Source organism: Eriocheir sinensis, chromosome 18 (genome assembly GCF_024679095.1).
Source record: "Eriocheir sinensis breed Jianghai 21 chromosome 18, ASM2467909v1, whole genome shotgun sequence".
NCBI lineage: Eukaryota > Metazoa > Arthropoda > Malacostraca > Decapoda > Varunidae > Eriocheir > Eriocheir sinensis.
Genome location: NC_066526.1, coordinates 19965696 through 19984528, shown reverse-complemented (window position 1 = coordinate 19984528; position 18833 = coordinate 19965696). Strand labels below are relative to the sequence as shown.

At 52.0% G+C, this 18833-nt stretch overlaps 1 protein-coding gene across 5 annotated transcripts in view; it reads right to left on the bottom strand.

Annotated features, from left to right (window-relative positions):
• Positions 1 to 459: 459 nt before the first annotated feature.
• Positions 460 to 18833, bottom strand: part of LOC127000424 (zinc finger protein 12-like) — a 33541-nt gene continuing 15167 nt past the window's right edge. Inside the window, exon 6 of one of the 5 annotated variants that reach the window (XM_050864138.1) lies at positions 460 to 2688. In XM_050864138.1, the coding sequence (XP_050720095.1) occupies positions 754 to 2688 (1935 nt within the window). In that variant the 3' untranslated portion in view covers positions 460 to 753. Of the gene's footprint in view, positions 2689 to 3227; positions 5432 to 8328; positions 10470 to 10491; positions 15322 to 15485; positions 18360 to 18833 lie in introns of those variants that run through there. The other 4 variants (XM_050864135.1, XM_050864136.1, XM_050864134.1 and 1 more) reach the window with 4 other exon arrangements.

Below are 18833 nucleotides of genomic sequence, written 5' to 3'. Positions count from 1 at the left end.
TCACAGTCCAGACCTTCCCTGGGAATAAACACACCTGTGCTCAGGGGCGACCTTCACACCTGCCCCGCCACACCTGCCCGGCCCCCGCCTGGCCTTGGGGCCGCCATGATGTCATTGCCGCGAGTGGTGAGCCACCCTTCATCTACCCCCCTCCCCTCTCCCCGCCTTGACGGACGCCTGAGGGTGGCGGGGAGGGCGCCTGCGGCCACCCATGCTGAACAATGTGCTGCGCCCGAGATGATCCCAGGAAGCAGCGGTCCACCCACATCCCTCCATCAGCGGCGGCGCCACCCTCCCGCCGGGTTCATTTGTGGTGTACGGGCTGGTCCTCGCCCTGGGAAACCTGCACCTCCCAGTCAGTCCCGCGGCAGCAAAGGTTCCTTCCTGCCGCCTTGGTGCCCGCCGGGCGCCGCTTCCTCATGCTGCTGACGGACACTGGCGAAGTTATTAACTATGAAAGGTGACTGATTCTTTTATTTTATCTCAAAATACATGTAATAAACTTTTTACGTAAGAAAATAATAAATATAACAACGATGGCACATCCACTCACTGCAGCCAAGGGCCTCCAGAGGCTGCCGCGGCCGAAGCATCCTTTACGTAGGTGGTGGACGCGGCCGAGCCTTCAGGTGAGGCAGAGTTACACTCGTCATAATTCTTTATGTCCTTTTTATTGCCCTGCAGCCCCGGCGGCCCCAACCCTCAGGGGAACATACAGGGACGCCCCGCGGCCCCATGAGGATGGGCAAGATACTACAAAATTTGCAGATGAACGATCTGGTAGGGAAGCGTGGCGGCCTCGGCGTACTCGACGCCCTGCACGGCCTGCGGCACGGCCTGCACCGCCTGGCCGCCTGACAGCCCGTCCACCTGCACATACTGCACGGGCTGCATCTCGGTCACGTGACTCCCGACCACCGTGTTGACCAGCTGACCGTCCACCACGGGCACCAAAGTGGGAGGGGCAGGGCCGCGCTGGACGCCGTTGGGCACGGTCATGACGGTCACGGCGGGCGGGCGGGGCGGGAAGGCTGCCGCGTTCACTGTGGCCATGAAGGGCGCCGAGGATACGACAGCATCAGCCGCGGTGCCGCTTGCCACGTAGGGGGCGACGGCGGCTACGGACGCCGTTGCCTCAGCGATAGTGGGGACGGTGGCGCCGGTACTATTGGCAATGGGGGTGCAGGTAGTGATGATGTTGGGGGTGGAGGTGATGGTGGTGGTGGTGGCGGAAGTGGAGACGGAGGTGGTGGTGGCTACAGACACAGTGCCGACGCCGGGCTTCTCGAGGTGCTGGAAGCGGATGTGACTCATGAGTGTGCTGGGCCGCGGAAAGCGCGCGTCGCAGTGCGGACACTTGTGCGGCCGCTCGCCCGTGTGGGACCGCTTGTGGTAGGTCAGATCGCCCTGCTTCAGGAAGCTCTTCGCACACTGGTCACACTTGTACGGCCGCTCGTTCCGGTGGGAGCGAAGGTGGAGCCGAAGCTCGCTCGGGTACGGGTACGCCTTGCCACACAGGTGGCACAGGTTGGTGTACGAGCGACGGTCCGTGTGATGTCGCTTCATGTGGTAGGCGAGTCGTCCTGAAGAGAAGAACACCTGCGGACACTGCTTGCATTGTATACGCACCTCGTGGGTGTGAATTTCGTTCATGTGCACACTAAGAGAGTCAGAAGATTTGAGCTTGGCGCCACATATGTGGCACGGGAAGCCTTGTCGCCGATGGTATCGAAGGTGGTCTGTGAGCGCCTTGCGGGACGCCATAGTTCGGGAACACACGGGACATGAGAAGGGCGCGGCGGCCCCGCTAGCGTGAGATTTTTGCTTATGGCGCTCTAAGCTCACGGCAGATTTACATACAATACCACATACAGAACACTCGTGTTTATGTGCGGCACCAGACTCTTTGGCCTCTTTTTCCTTACGGGACGGACAAGAGTGAAGGCTGCGAGCCTCGAGGGAGGAAAAAGACAGGTTGCAGGAGGAACACAGCCACGGGTAATGCTCGGGGTGGTGGTGGTAGCGGTGGCGGGCCAGGCGGGAAGTTGTGGACACCACCTTCCCACACACGTCACACCTCACCGGCTGAATGGTGCCCTTTTCCTCCTCCCTCCCCGCATCCTCGATATTCAGGAAGGAATAGAAGAAGGACAAGTGTTTCAGTTCAACGTGCGCCTCCAAAGCCCGCGAAGTAAGGATTCTGAGGCCGCACACTGGGCACTCCTCCTGGCCCGTCAGGTGGCCCCGAGCATGGCCCAGCAGATCCTCGTGACACTTCTCTCCGCAGCGGCATGCATCGTCCCTACCCTTCGAGGCTGAACCAGAGTCGGCCACACTTTTTACACTTGGGGCGAATGGGGAGTGGACGAGGCGCTGGTGGCGTGCGAGCCCCGGGGAGGTGGTGTAGGAGCAGGCACACTCGGGGCACTTGAAGGCTCCTCCAGCGTGGGTGAAGACGTGCTGCACGTGCTCCATCAGGGAAGACGACTTCGTGCCGCACCCACACGTCAAGCTCTCGTTCGCCAGCTGCAGGGAGAGGGAATCGGAGTCTGGAAGGACGGGGGAGGAGTCTGGGGTCTCCTCGTGGGTGGCTGAGTCGGGAACGGATCTTTGGGTGCTCTGTTGCTCCTCTGCGTCCGCCTCGTCCTCCGTCACCGCCTCACCCAGCTTCGAGGCGTCCCCGGCGTCCTGCGTAGACAGACAGACATACACACCACCGTTAATACTCGACTGCACCTACCACGTCGTGACATGATGGGGCGAGGTTAGGAGTTAATACTTATACTCTCTCTCTCTCTCTCTCTCTCTCTGTTATCACCTTATCAAGACACATGACTCTCTGCTCTTCATGACTCTCTTTACGTCACTACCTTTCAGCTACGATTTGCACGGAATGTTGGTCTAATACTTTACAAAATAAATCTGGCAGACATTTCTCTTCACTTTTCCATCAAATAAAACAAATGATCTCAGAATGTCGCTTTGTAAGCTTGTATGACCTCCTTGTCATTAATATTACTATATTTTTCCCTTATTACCTGACAATTTTTCTACCCGTGATTGAAATATTACCATGCACATTTTTTCTATTAAAGTTTAAAGTATGAAGTGAATGTGTGTGCGGAGGGCTGACTGGGACAAGGAATCTAAATAATGATTCTTAATATTATCCTTTCACCATCTAGCTTACTCAGTGTTTCCTTCCGTGGTGGCGAAGAAAACAAAAGTACATTACAGGCTTTAATGGCGTCTTATAAGGGGGAAAACAGTAAGGGTTGCGAGGGTTTATCACAGAGGAATCGACAAGGCGAAGGAAAATCTGTGTCCGAGCAGAGGCTCAAAGCGGAGGATCCATAAAATGTACATAAATAACTTGGACGGGCTGAGACTGCTGGCCCACCTCCCCCTCCGCCACCTCGTTCCCCCCCTTGCACTCGCCGACAGCCCCAGTTCCTTCGACGCCCTGGTGCCCCCCGCGCACGTCCGTGGCTTCGAGTAGCAACCCCGGGCCCATCTCCAGCAACTCGCCGCTGCTGAGGTCATCAACAACGTGGGACAGCTCGAGTTGGCCCTCCAATTGGCTGCCATCCAGGTCTGTGACTGACAAATGCTGCACCTGCAGGTCTGAGGGTGCCAGGTGCTGCAGCACGGGCTGGGGCTGAGGGGATGCCACCCCTGCGGCTGCGGAATCTGAGAACGTCTGAAGGGGTTGGGGGAGATGCTGAGGGTCCGGGAGGTGCCCGGGTGAGGGATGGGTGTGGCTTAGGTTGACCCCGCTGGCGACGCCCTCTAACTCCTCATCGTCATCTTGTTCCAACACCGGCGAAGTCAACTCATCGATTTTCTTCTTTGAATACTTCAGTCTCTTTCCCTTCTTGACGGCACTGTGCTTGGCCATGTGCTTCCTGAGGCCCAGCGGGTTGATGAAGGCTTCGGGGCACAGGCGGCACTGGTGCGGCTTCTCCCCCGTGTGGGACCGCCTGTGGTACGTCAGATCCCCCGCCTTCAAGAACGATCGACCGCAGAAGTCACACTTGAAGTCGCGTTGGTTGCGGTGCGCCTTGAGGTGCCGCTGCAGTTCCACGTTGTGCACGTAGCCCTTGCCACATAGGTGACAGAGGTGCTTTCTCGGCCCATGTTGCCTTTTTTGGTGGCTGGTGAGGCTGGTGCGTGAGTAGAAGTCTTTGCCGCACTGCTCACATTTGTGGACTTTCTCCTTGGTGTGCACGGCGTTGATGTGTTTGCTGAGGTAGCGTCGACCCACCTGTGCGCCGCAAATGCCACACTTGGCCGTGCCTGGGTGGCGGCTGAAGCGGTGGCACGCCAGAGCTTTGCCGGTGTGGAAGGTCTCCTGACACTCCTCACAGGTGAAAGCGGCAGGCAGGCCGAGGCGGTCCCCGTGATGCACCTTTATGTGGGAGTGCAGGGCCTCCACCGTGGAGCTGACAGCGCCGCAGTACTGGCAAGGAAAGTTGGTGAAGTCAGGGTGGTGCTGGCGAGCGTGGTGGTGCAGGTGGGACATGCGGGAAAACCTGAGGGGACAGACGGGACACTGCAGCTCCCCGAGGGTGTGGCGCCGCTCGTGCTCCTTGGCGCTGGCCTCGAGGCTGAACCGTCTGCCACACACCCCGCACGGGTGAGGGAACATCTCCGGGTGGCTGGCGCGCAAGTGTGTGTACAGGCTGGACGCTGAGCCGCACTCGTCGCCGCACTCATCACAAGCTGTTTGGTTCTTTCGAATCAGCCGACGTTTGCGACCCCGCCGTCCTCGGCTGCTGCTGCCCGCGCTTGTTTTCTTAAGACAACTGCTATTGCTGCTGCTGTTGTTGTTTTCATTATTGCTATTGATGTTATTGATATTGTTACTAATGCTGCTGCTGCCACTATTGTTGCTGTTACTGCTGGTCGAAGTTGGAATGGTAGAGGGCTCGGGGTTTGGGGCTGAAGTGTTCCCAGAGAGGCCTGTCACATCTTTATTCTCTGCCTGATACTGCATCTTTTCTTTGTCTTTCTTGGTGATGCGGTTCATGTCGTGTCCCGTTGACAAGCAGTGAAGCTCCACCAACACCCGAGAATTGAAGCTCTTGTGACAGTGACCGCACTCCAGCATGACCGAGGAGCCTGCACCAGCGAGGACGGCGGTGTCACGGGTCTCCTTGCTAGGCAAGGCATTCTGGCGCAGCGTTAGGAGGCAGGGCTCGCACGCAGTGTGGTCCTCGTAAGTGAGAAAATGTTTACAGCAGCGAGGGCACTGTCGCTCCTGCTGGTGATCTTGGTGATCGTGTGCGAGGTGTTGCGCCAGCTGCAGGTGGTCCAGGAAGATGGTGGGGCAATGAGGGCATTTCCTGAAGGCGGACGGGATGGAGACAACGCGGCGAGTGGAGGTAGGGGGTTGAAGGCCCTGCACGGCACCCCTCTGCCTCGGGGCCACCTGAAAGACAGCAGGCGGTCAGCAGGCACTCCACCCCGCCCCTCACCCACCGCAAGGGGCAGCTATGCTGTGAGAGAGAGACACACACACACACACACACACACACACATCATAAGATTTTGATTTCGACAGCCTTCAGGGATGAACAGCACAGGCATACGTGATTCATACACACCTATAGCAAAGTGATGTCCTTCTGTAGCTCCAGCATGGCAGCACCCCTTCCTCAGCGTTCTTTAGATATAAAGTCATTTGGGGCACCGGTGCGAGTTATACACAAGTATCATGCTTCCTAACTCACGAGTCTCCCCAGGGTGGTCACCCTCAGTGAACCTCACCATACACCTGCCACAGAAGGCTTGGAAACAAGCATGCAAACCATCCTGACACCAGCCAACACATCATACAGCAGCGCCCTGGCCACCAAGGACCTGAGGCTCTGATGATAACCACAATTTCTTGAAAGATTAGCGGCAGGCCTGGTCAACCTTGCACCCCCACCACCGCCGAGGAGACAGATACAAATACCATAAAAACCGTTGTGAATGGAAGGATCATTTGATGCTTTGTAAATACTGAGTTAATTCTAGCAGATAGTTGATATCCTTATACATATATCATGTTAAGATCACCATACTAGCAGCCATTATTTTATCATGACATCCCAGCATGTATTTTTCTCTTGTTAGGATCATGTTATCAATACACTGCTGTTGCTACTGTTGTAATTATTATATTTTTATCACAAGTAGTAATGGCAGCAGTATAGTTATCAAAATGTTCATCATTACCACCGGTCACCAACAACTCCACTACACTGTGTTCATCCTGTTACTTGTTCTGCTCCGAGTCCACCAACACAGTGCAGCTTGACCAATGTACAGCAGAGATTGAGTGAGCTTAAGGCACAGCATGCGGCATGGCTCCTGCCTGCCACACATAGACAGCTACTTGGCCCAACATGACCATCGCTCCACGGCCTTACCACTATGCTGCTGACAGGCAGTCCGTTCCTAAAACCTTCTTGCAAATGATTATGACCTGAGGGACAAGAGTGCCCAACAACCTATTCCTTCCCCTCCCCTTCCCTCCCTCACACCACTCTCCCACAAGCAATGGCAGCAGCACCCACCACGGATGAAGTGCAAGAGACGGCATACATGTGGAAGAGCACGGAGAAAAATTTAGATAGTACTTCTTTTTCTTAATAATCACCTTCCTCAACGGCCATGAAGGAGCCTTCGTCAGTGGGGACTGGCAGACTCTGGGGAGGGGGTGGCGCCAGGGTAGGGGCGGGTGGAGGTGGGGTCTGGTGGGTTCTGGGATGGCAGCAGCTCAGTCATGGTGTACTGGCCCTCAGTTTCATGCCTGTAGTAGGTGATGGTGTGTAGGGGAGCAGCAGCCTCGAAGGGACATGCCACTGCACGGTCCTCAACACCGGGCCTAAAATAAGCGAGGTTCTGGAGGGGCTGAGAGGTGTGCAGGTCAACCACTTGCACTACATTACCCTCCGCCAAGGAGTACACCGTCGATACGCCCTCACAGTCATCCTCTTCCCGCAGCCCCTCTTTTGCGTTGGACGTGCTGCTGGCTTCTCTCCGCTCCTCAGGTAGTGATGGGCCTGCCTCATCCTCACACTTGGAGGGCGCTTTAGTGCTGGAGGCGTCCTGACCCTGGACTCCTTTGGGGGGCAGCGGCATGGTTTTGATCCTCTTTCTATATTTGCCGTGGTACTCGAGGCCGTGCACACGCCGCACGTGCTTGGCCAGTGCGTTGGGCTTCGTGAAGGGCCGTGAGCACACGTGGCACGCATGTGGCTTTTCACCAGTGTGAAGGCGGCGGTGGTACATGAGTGCCGATGAAATCTTAAAACTGAGGCCACAAAACTCACACACAAACTTCTTCACATTGTGGTGGACACCCGCTACATGCGTCCGTAAGTCAGATGGTGTGATGAACTTCTTTCCACACACTTCACAGAGGTGTGGCCGCACCTCCTGCCCCATGTGGTTTCTCTTGCGGTGACTAACCAGGTTGGAGGCGTCGTGGTAGACGGCCGAGCAGTCCACACACGGGTAGACAACTTCTTTGATGTGGGAATAGTTGATGTGCCTCTTCAGGTTGCGCTGGCCTACCTTGAGGTTACACTTGGGGCAAGTCACCATCTTATGCGAGGCAAGGTGGTGGGAGTAGCCCGTGGCTGTCACTTCCTTATGGCACACGTGGCATTCCCGTGTCTTGGTGCCGCGCCCCGCTGCCGCCTTATCTCCACATTGGTGACCCTTGCAGTGTGCCAGAAAGACCTCAAAATTAGCAGCCATCTGAGCGTTGCACTGGACGCACTTAACAGACTCGGCATCTGAATGCATTCGCCTGAAGTGGTTTCTAAGGTCACTGATGGTGAAGTACGTAACGAAACACACGGGGCACTGCTGGGAGAGGGACGTCGGCATAGTGCGCTCATCTGGAGTGACGCTTGAGGCAGCTGGCACAGCAGGCAGGTGGTGAGCAACAGTCGTGACAGGGCAACTGTCCTTTCCTTCCTCTGTCATGGAGTCCTCTTCCCCTTGAAGGTCTGAAGGGTCTGGTGTTCCACAGGAGTCCTGGCGTCGGGAGGATGTGCCGGGGGCTGCTCCCTGTAAGAGCAAGAGTCCCGGTTCACACTTAGAGGAACAAACTGCCGCCTCGCTGTTCCCCCTGCGACTACTGCCCTGTTTTTGCCTCACAGCAGTTCCCAGCGTCACTGCATCTGTTTATAAGATAGTTAAATGTGCATTTAAGTCTGATAGCATAATCTGGTGCACTATTAAGCAAACCAGTACAGTATTAAGTGCGAGGCTGAAGGGTCCTGAGGCATTGTCTCCCAGTCGAGTGCAGCAAGGCTTACAAACAACAAATTTAGTTCATTTTTATTAAGAAAGTAGACCTTTTTACGAAATAAATTAACGAAATAAAAATCTTTCCATATACATATATGTAAAAAATATTGCTTTACAAGTCTTGTCATCATGTGAGGCAGCTATTAATTTTCATAGACCACATACACAACGCCCGGCTCTATCTCCAGCTGGCCCGTGCCAAGCTCTTGCATAGTGCCCACAGCAGAGACCACCTCACTGCCCATCTCCATAGGCACAGTGATCTGCACCACCTCCGGGATGGCGGTGCTCACCTCCTCCACGGCCGCGATGGATGGCTCCTTGCTGGCAGGGTGCCGTGGCCCAGGGTTCTGCTGGTGGTGACGGCGTGGGAGGCTGCGCTCCTCCTGGCTCTTGGGGCGGCCCTGCTTGTAGTAAACGCCAGTGTACTGCGCGCGGTGGTCATGTTCTATGTGCCGTTTGAGGTGGGAGGGCACCCGGAAGGTTCGGCCACACAGAGTACAACGGTGCGGCCGCTCGCCAGTGTGCAGACGTTGGTGGTAGGTGAGGGACACCTTGCTCTTGTAGCCCTTCTTGCATATGTTGCACCAGAAGTTCCTCTCGCCACGGTGCACTCGCGCCAAGTGGATGCGCAGGTCGGCAGGGGTGAGGAAGCCCTTGTTGCAGGTGCTGCACATATGTTTCCTCATCTCTTCCCCCATGTGGACACGCTTCACGTGGAAATGGAAGCTCGCCTTGTTGTGGTACACAGCGCCACACTCCCCACACTCATACTTCTTCTCCCTGGTGTGGAGGTTCATGTGGACGTCAAGGTTCTTTATGGTGATGCCGCAGATGTTGCAGGTTTGCAGCGAGCGGGTGTGGTTCCTCATGTGGTACTTCCACTGAACCTTGTGTGCAAAGGACTCCCCGCACAGCCTGCACTTCACCGGTCGCTTATCATAGCCTGCCTCCCTCGGGTGTTTGAACTTGAGGTGAGCCACATAAGTGGAGTAATTCTTCAGAATGATGGAGCAGAATTTGCAACTGTAGCCATCCACCTCAGGGTGTGCCGTGAGGAGGTGTCTCTTGAGCTGGTCCACTTGCCTGTACTTTAGGCGACACGCAGGACACTGGTGTGTGCCGTACCTGTGACCCCGGATGTGTGAGGACAGCATGCGCTCTGTCCTGAAGCGCCGCTCACACTCATTGCATTTGAAGGTGAAGGTGCTTGCGTGATCATGGTGATTGTGATGATACAGGTTAGAGATGAACATGAAGCTTGCCTGACAAAAGTTACAAGCATGCGTGCGGCCCTCCTTCCAGTCCACCTGCGCCTCATGCTCAGCCAGGTGCTCCTCTAAGTCCACGGAGAAGAACTCCTTCTCGCACAGCCCGCAGGACTTCTTGGCCCCGATGCCGTGCTCATGTGCCTGGTGGGCCTCAAAGCCTTTAAAGTTGTTGAACTCAGTGTTGCAGGTGGCACACACAATGGCATATCCAGATGTGTGGTAAAACTGCAGGTGAGCAAGAAGGTGGTCCCTGATGGAGAACCTGACAGGACAGACAGGGCATTCCATCACCCCGCTGAAGTGGTGGATGAGGTGGGCGTGCAGAGAGGCCTTGTCGGGGCACTGCTCGCCACACAGCTGGCACTGCCGCGGGGTCTCCTCATGGCACTTGTCCACATGTTTCTCCATTGTCACCTCACCACTGCACGTGTACTGGCACACACTACACTGCATGTTCTGTCCCTCAGTCTCGCCAGGACTGAGCACTGCAGGGTCTGTTTGGTCTTGGTGCATGGTGACCGTCTGCTCCAGCTTGGTCAAGTACAGCTGGAAGGCGTGTCTCCCATGTTCCTCCAGGTGTTCATCATACAATTCCTTCTCCTCAAAGTCCAGGTCACACCAGGGGCAGCAGAGGTCCATCACATGTTCTTCAGTGCTGCAGTCCTCCTCCAGCTCCATGTGGGCCTCCTCCATGCGGCGTTGAGAGAGTAGGGGATGCACAGATGAGTCCAGTTCACTGGCATCAAATTCTGGATGTTCATATCGCACATGGCGTCGCATTTGTGAACTGAAGGAGAAGGTGGTGGTGCACACAGGGCAGGCGGGCCGGCCGGAAGCAGGAGAGGCATCATCAGCACCTCCGCCCTCACTCGGGCTCACCGCTTCGGCCTGTAAAAGCCAAACAGCGGGCGTCAGTACGGCTCCGCTCGCCTCACTTCTACATTACCACGCTCCTCGCTGTCACCAGCAAGGACACATCTACAGCAGTAACCACAGGGGAAACATAACACCAATGCTAATGTTCTACGAAACTGATGTGAATACATATAGATAGGAATACATTCAGTCACAGCGCTACCACAAGCATCCCCAGTGGATTGACAACACTACCAACTCAAACAACACAAAAAGTATTATGAAAACAAGACTTTTAGGAACACGTCGCCCTCTAAAATCTGGAGGATGGAAACTTGTTCAAAATGCTGCTGGTCCACCGTCCTCAACACCATCCTCTGAATAACTTTCAGGCCAGAACAAGTGGAGACGGCAGAGGACGAACAACAGTTTCTCTTTCTCTGTTTCTTTTCTCAGAAGTTATATTAATGCAGCTCCCCATCCTCTTCCACTTTCTCCTTTCAGAGGCACGAAGAACAGCCCCTCACCTTCTCTTTCCCTTTCTCCTCTTGAAACCTCCCACTCTACAGTTATTGATCGCTTCAGTAACTTTCTTTGCATTCACTAAGCAATTCTGATAATGCTTAACTTGGTCCCCTTAGAAATATAGGATGCTTTCCCTGTAAACATCTCCACTCTGTATAAACACTACACTGAACCCTTATATTAGATTAGGCCACACCTTATATTTTTTGGTATTTAAGTAATCTCTCTCTCTCTCTCTCTCTCTCTCATGCCTTCTTCCTCTCCCTCTTGAATAACGTTCCCTCCTTGATGAAAGACGTCAAAGTTTTCTTCTACTTGCTGATAAATAAGAGTTCCTTTCTTGAAGTATGTGCAGTAAGTTGGTTTGTATTGTATCCTGGATAATGAGTGACTACATACACTGATGATGGTAATGTGGAGGGAGATATGCCCTTTAGGCCTGTGTTAACTTGCCTCAGAGTCACAGAGTACCCTTATATTATTTTCACTTTTAAGTTGACTGTGACCTCCCTTAGCCAGATGATAAGGGCAGGGTGGTGAACAACTGCCCGTAAGTGTGTCTCCATATAGAACTCTGAGCCAAGGTAAGTTCAAACAAGAACTGACCGTAGTAGAGACAGGATGCTTCATCGTGTAAGAAAAGAGAAATGCAGAACACAGGTTACCAGTAGCTGGGGCTCAAATCCGTGTGCCTCTGTCAAGCTAATGAATGGTTAAGAGGAGCCTGCTGCTGGTAAGTTTGGAGAGGACTTGTTTTAGTATGCTAACATTTGTATAAGTATGAGTCACCTCTTGTTATGATTCTTGAGTTGCATGAAATGTACTTGTCTTTGTGATGCAATGTAAGGTAAATTAACCCCTTTACTGTGGATATCCTACCAGAAGACATCACCAAGCTACAGGAATGGATCAAAAAGTGGCTGCTACAATCCACTGAAGAAAAATGTAGTCATGCACCTTAGTAGGGGATATCCAGCATACCAAAACCACATGGGAAACACTCCAGTATCCACCACAGAGGCAGAGAAAGACCTGTGAGTATATGTTACCAGGCTACCAGTGAAAGCCAAATCCGTCACAATTGCAGCGGATGGGTTAAGTATATGGAAAATTACAGAATGACTACACTTAAAAAGCTGTTTGAAGAGTCGAGAAAGAACTGAATGTGTATATAATCAATTGAGGAGTTCTGTCTACCTCTGTAAGACAATAGAAATGCAGTAGCAGCGCCTTTTTAGTACACTTGAGAACCTCAGTCCCTTCCTTACCCTCACAACATGCTTCACTCTCAAAACAAGCAGCTTTTTAACCCGGTAGCAGCGACGGGCCAAATTTGTGGCTTTACCGTGTAGCAGCGACGGGCCAAATTTGTGGCTTTACCGTGTAGCAGTGACAGGCCAAATTTGTGGCTTTACCATGTAGCAGCGACGGGCCAAATTTGTGGCTTTACCGTGTAGCAGCGACGGGCCAAATTTGTGGCTTTACCGTGTAGCAGCGACGGGCCAAATTTGTGCCATGATATAAACCCCGCAAAATAAATGATGCATAAACTGATCACAAATGCTTTGATATATATTATGAAATGGTTTGTGTGAGTGATGATTTTTTCTCATTTTTCTCGTTTGGAGGGACCATTAGGAAACATGATCCCCACTGCTACTGGGCTAAATAAGTGGTGGGGTGAGAGGCTCTGTTCACAACTTCAATCAAATATTTATGTTCATTTTTTATCACATTAATTTCACTCTTTTTCCCTGTGCATTAAGACTAGAAAATGTAAGAAGTTTTATGTTCTTGGAATGAATTTTTATTTCCTTTTCAAAGTAATACAAACCCATTGCTTGAAACATAACGATGATGATAATGACAACAACTGTGGTGATAATGAGTAATAATTATAAGTGACCATATCCTGGCCATTCCCTGCCAAAATATCACACACACACACACACACACACACACACACCAGTGACCCTCCCTCAAAAAAATACAAATCTGCTGACCATGATCAGATTTATTGTGCCAAGCCTTAGTTCTTCCTTGTGATGAGGCAGCTCTGTGGGCTCACAAGTAGCATCATGGCCAGGTTGTGCAGGTGGGTGAAAGTTGGGGGGGGGACAACGCTAGAGGCACAGTGGGTGGAATGTAGGGCAGAGTGGATGGGCTAAGAGTCATCAAGCGCCTGTATGACATAAACATCCTGGCTACCATTTTCTCCATACAGACTGGGCAGGTCCCTCAGTCCCTCCACAATAGTCACCATTTCAGCCACATCCCCTTCGCCGCCTCTCCTTTCTTCCTCATTCACCAAGGTCATCTCTATCCCGACTTCATCGACTACATCGACAGATTTTGTGACATCAACTTCCACTACGGCAGAGACCTCCTGGCTGCCCTGCCCCGCCCCTGCCTCCACCCTCACTTCTGCCTCCGCCACAACTCCGGCACCTGCGCGACGGTGAGCTTTGCGGTATATATATGGGTATGGGCGGTTATGTGTGCCTTCAATGTGGGTTTTGAGGGTGGAGGGACGGTGGAAGCCCATGCCACAGTCCTCACACTTATAAGGACGCTCGCCGGTATGAGCCTTCAGGTGATAGGTGAGGGACGACTTAGTCTTGTAGTTGCGGCCACAGTACTCACAGAAGTACTGGCGCTTGTGCTGGTGTACTTGCTCATGGTGGTGCCTGAGGAGGGAGCTTTTGATGAACTTCTTGCCGCAGTCAGTGCACAGGTGGGTCCTGGCATTCTGGTCATGGCGCACCTTGCGGTGGCCCAGCAGACTGGAATGCATGAAGAACACCTCCCCACACTCCTCACAAGGGAACTGAACAGCGCGCGTATGTATGTTCATGTGCACATCAACATGCACAAAATACTTTTTGCATACTGGACACATGTTCTTGGGTGCATTCTGATGGTTCTGACCGTGACGGCGAGCCATGTGCTGGTTCAGCACAATGCGGTTGGGCAGACACTCATCGCAGTAGTCACACTTTAACTCAAGGCGGTCCTCAAGCTGGTTAGCGTGCAGGGTGCGGCAGTGGTACACGTACTTGCTGTAGGATGTCAGGCGTGCATCACAGTATTCACAGTCAATGGCAGGCACGTCAGCATGGGAGCGGAGGAAGTGCTGCTCCACATGTTGTCGCTGGCCAAACCGCATCTTGCACACGGGACACCAGCAGCTGCCCGTCTGGTGGCCTTCCTGGTGTAGCTGGAGGGCACGCTCCCCCTTGAACCTGTGACCACACACACTGCACTGCTTTGAGTACTTGTAAGGGTGCCGGTCATGGTTGTGGCGCGAGAGGGCTGCAGGACTGGAGAATGTAATACAGCACTCAAAGCACCGCTGCAACTTTTTCCCAGACCGTCCCCGCCGCCTTCTGAGGGTGTCACTCCCACCCCCCGCCCTCACTGGCTTTGCTGGCAAAGGCTGTGGTTCTTGCTGCCACATGTGCTCTTCTGTGTGCTCCTCTAGTTCATCAAGTGGCACAAGCTCATCACAGTGCTGGCACCCTGCTGGCACCTCTCCGTGGCCTCCCGCCTCGTGGGGCTCCCGTCGATGGGCCCTGTATTCCTGGAAGCTGCCAGTGGTGAACTCACAAAACTCACACTTCAGCAAGAAGTCCCCGGGGTGCTGAGCCTCCAGGTGCCTCAAAAAAGGATATTTGAGGCCAAAGTGGACCCCACAGAAGTCACATTTAAAGGAGCCCAGAAAGTGTTCTACAATGTGACTTTCCAGCTCACGCTTGAATTGGAAGCGGTCAGCACACAGCCTGCAGGCATGAGGCAATGTGTCGGCATGCTTCTGTCTTAGATGTCTAGTGAGGTCACTTGCTGAGCTGTAAATCAAATCACATTTTGGACAATCACTCATCTTTCTAGGTCTACCTATCTTGAGTGGCGGCTGGACTTCGAGGACTGGTGCCTCGGCCAGACCTAGCTCTTTCAGCAGCTGGGAGTACAGCTTCAGGCACTCATTTGTGTGTTCCTCCATATGGGGCTGTAGCTGGTGCTCTTTTTGAAACACTGCTTTACAATATTTACATGAAAACGAGGTTGACTTAAGCTGGTGTGGAGGTGGCTGGGGACACGACTGAAAGTGCCGTGTGAGAGCCCCTATGCTGCTCTCCTCCGCCCCACATTCCTTGCACACATAATCACAGCGGTGTGCAAAGAGGCTGCGCATGGTGGTGAATGCGAGGCTACATGAGTTGCAACTGAGGAAAGGGCGACTGAACGTATCTTGACTTTTCGTGATGAAGGGCTTCAAGCGCGGCGTCACCTCCAGCACCCGAGAGATGTCCCCCTCCTCCTCCTCCTCCTGCCCCACTGGCTGTGTGGCATCCTCGCTCCCCTGGGGAAATATTGGTTTTGTACTAGTACTGACACCACTACCTGCGAGTCGAAAAGCCCAGCGCACACACCCATTATGACCAAAACGCTCATATGGTTCATTCTACGAGCAAGAATGTTTGGATGTTAAGGAAGCCAAGTTTTTTTTTTTTTTTTTTTTTTTTAACTCTACTTTCCACTGTGCTTCATTTTCCTGAGCAATTGAGTAATAACTGATGCTTTTCATTCAGAGATCACTAGGCAATGTTTTCCTTTCAATGTGAAGCTTCCTCTCACTTTGCTCCTATCTTTGATGATTACTCTCAGAATCAGGACTTTACTCGTGATTTAGCTTGCACATAGCATGAGAGGTATCCCAGAGGGCCTTTTAGTAGCATAAGAGTAAAGTTTTGACAACATAAACAGCACGACAGTGGAAATGACAGCAGACGGAGGATACCCACAGGGAAATTTTTGTACTTTGTATTATTTGCTGAATGAATAATGACTCAGACCTGGTGAAAAGGAATAGACAAGATAGAGAAGGCATGAGAAGAGAAGGGGCGAGTGGTTACGTACAGTATGAAAACATGGGTGGCAGTGGTTGGCAGCGACGGTGACTCACAGCCCACCCTGCCTGACTCCGTGGACAAGATCAGCAAAACTAGAGTCTAATATCAGTCTATACGATTGTAAACAACATGATTATCAAAAAACTTGGAAACCATGAATATTAAGCATACAGTCCATAATTTGGTATATGTTAGTAAAAAGCAAAGTGCAAATTCTCTTCCCATGAGTGATCTGCTTGCAAGTAAAGATGACTCGTAGGAGTAATCTCGGGAGTATTCACACAAGGAGAAATGTCTTTCTCCTATGATTCTTTATTAATTTGTCCCCTGAATTTCATCATCATTTGGATGGCAAAAAGAAGCAAGTTCTTGCCAAAAATAATATCTTCAATAATACAACTCAATAGACATAATTTCAATTACACAAATATGATAAGAGAACCCCATTCAAAACTACAGCATAACACACACACTCCAAGAGTGTGGAGGAACTTTCTTGCTGCTAGACAGTACACAATAATAATAATTACAAAAGCAGAAATATAAGTTAATGTCTGATCCCCAACTTTCCTAATGGCCAACCTTCAACAATAATGAGTGAATGAGTGAAAACACTGAGATTAATTCATACTCTTGAATCATCAAGCCATTATCAAAAATAAATATTACCCCAAAAGTAACTGAACTGAATCACCGGGAAATATTACCATGCCACAACTGATCCCAGCAAGGCCCACACAGCACCACACATCCCTGTCAATATGCCCCACATTTGCCCTCACTCTGCAAGCTCCACATAGATGACCTGCATATCTGAGGATTGGTGGGACTGAGGCTCTTCATACTGGGGCAGGGCATGTATCACTTGCAGTGGGTTCTCCTCCTCCTCCACCACCTGAACAACACGGCCATCCTCCCCAACCTCAGTAATAAGCTGGGAGTCCTGCGAGTCTTGTTCATCTTCAACTGACACCTGCCTCTGATCACTGTCAGAAGTGGACTTGCCACTTGCACCTCCTTTCTGCAGGTCCCTGAGGGAGGTGACAGCAGCACTGCGATGGTAGCGCCTGGAGCGATAGTGGATGCCATGGACTCGTGACATGTGTGTTGAGAGCTCAGAGGGCCGGGAGAAGGTGGCCACACAGATGGTGCAGCAGTGCGGTCGCTCTCCAGTGTGCGTGCGTCTGTGGTAGGTTAGATCACCTGCCTTAAAGTAAGCTCGGCTGCAGAACTCACACTTGTGCCGCCGCTCATTCCGGTGTGTGGCTGTGTGACGCACCAGCTCGTGGCGCGTAATGTACGCTTTGCTACACACGTGGCACACATAGTGGGAATACTGCTCACGGAGGTGGTGGCGCTTGATGTGGTCTGACAGGCGATTGCCATTATAGAATATTTGGTGACAAAAGGAACATTCAGACTTATGCACTTTGGTGTGCTTCTCATTTATATGAGAAGAGATCTGATTTTTACTGAATTCTTTCCCACAGTGTGCACAACTCACCATTTCTGGGTGACGAGCTACCCTGTGCTGGGTTAACTCTCGGCCAGAGTGAAATTTTTCTCCACACTTTGGGCAGGCCACGTTACGAGCAAGACCCAGCTGGCCAGGATGGTGAACAACAGCATGAGTGAAGATAGCATTGATGGACTTCCCAATGTGTGTGCAGTACTGACACCTAAATGAAGCGATGTTAGCATGAATCACATTACAGTGGTTTCTTACATGGTGAAACTTGGCAAAATGCTGGTCACAAAGTGGGCATGCTATTTTACCCCTACTGTGAGTCTCAATGTGATCAAGCAAAGTTCCACTGGAGCTGAACTTCAAGTAGCAAATTTCACACTGAAAATGAAGCTGTTCCCCGTGACTCTGCTGGAGGTGGCGTTTCCGTGCAGCGAGTGACTTGAACTTCTTATGGCACTGATCACACTCCAGAAGGCCCTGAACATCAGGCTTAATCTCTTCATCCTCATTTAATTTTTGTATCTTACTCTGTGCAGTCACTGCTGCCTCCTCTTTATGTGATTCCATGTGACTGAAGTAGTCCTGCACAGAGAGCATGCAGCTCCTGCACACCACACACATATATGTTGCTGGAGCTTCTGTGTGATCCTCCTGCATGTGCTTCTGAAACTCATCTGCATTAAGGAAATGAGACGAGCAGATGGGACACAGAAGCACAGGGCCATGTACCCTCAGGACGTGGCTACCCAACTGCCGAAAGGTACGAAAACGAGCATTACACAATGCACAGGGGCGCACAAGCACCTCAGGGTGATAGCTTGCTAAGTGTCGCTCAACACTCTCAAAGGGTACTAATCCGCAGAGGTCACAGGGTCGGTAGCTGGCAGGAGGGCGGCGCCGGGGGGTTGACCTTTTTGGCATGCCGAACACTGTGATGGCACCACTTGTGCTGGGTGTTTTATTTGACCATTCATGGGCTGGAATGTTTGCTGCTTGGCCGATGGTCACACCCACACTCTCCTGCAACATACACATGGCCTCACTTCCCTGTCAATGAGCCCAATCCCACATATAATGTCTCCATGTTTCTTTACATTTTCAGTATTTTCAAGCTCTTGTTTATACAACACACCAGAGTCACATGGTCTACATATTTCACCAACATTTGTGATAACAAGAGGTATAATCTTAAAAGGGATTACATAATCTAAAGGTAATGTAATACAGTGCAGCTGTGGGTTGACAAGATCATCTAGCAAGAAGCTGCCGCCTTGCACCAGCTGCTTGAACTCATGAACCACCTGGCCAATGAGGTCTGATAAGAGCAGAAACAAAATATGATCTGGAGCTTATGAAAAAAAAGAGAGAGAGAGAGAGAGAGAGAGAGAGAGAGAGAGAGAGAGAGAGAGAGAGAGAGAGAGAGAGAGAGAGAGAGAGAGAGAGAGAGAGAGAGAGAGAGAGAGAGAGAGAGAGAGAGAGAGAGAGAGAGAGAGA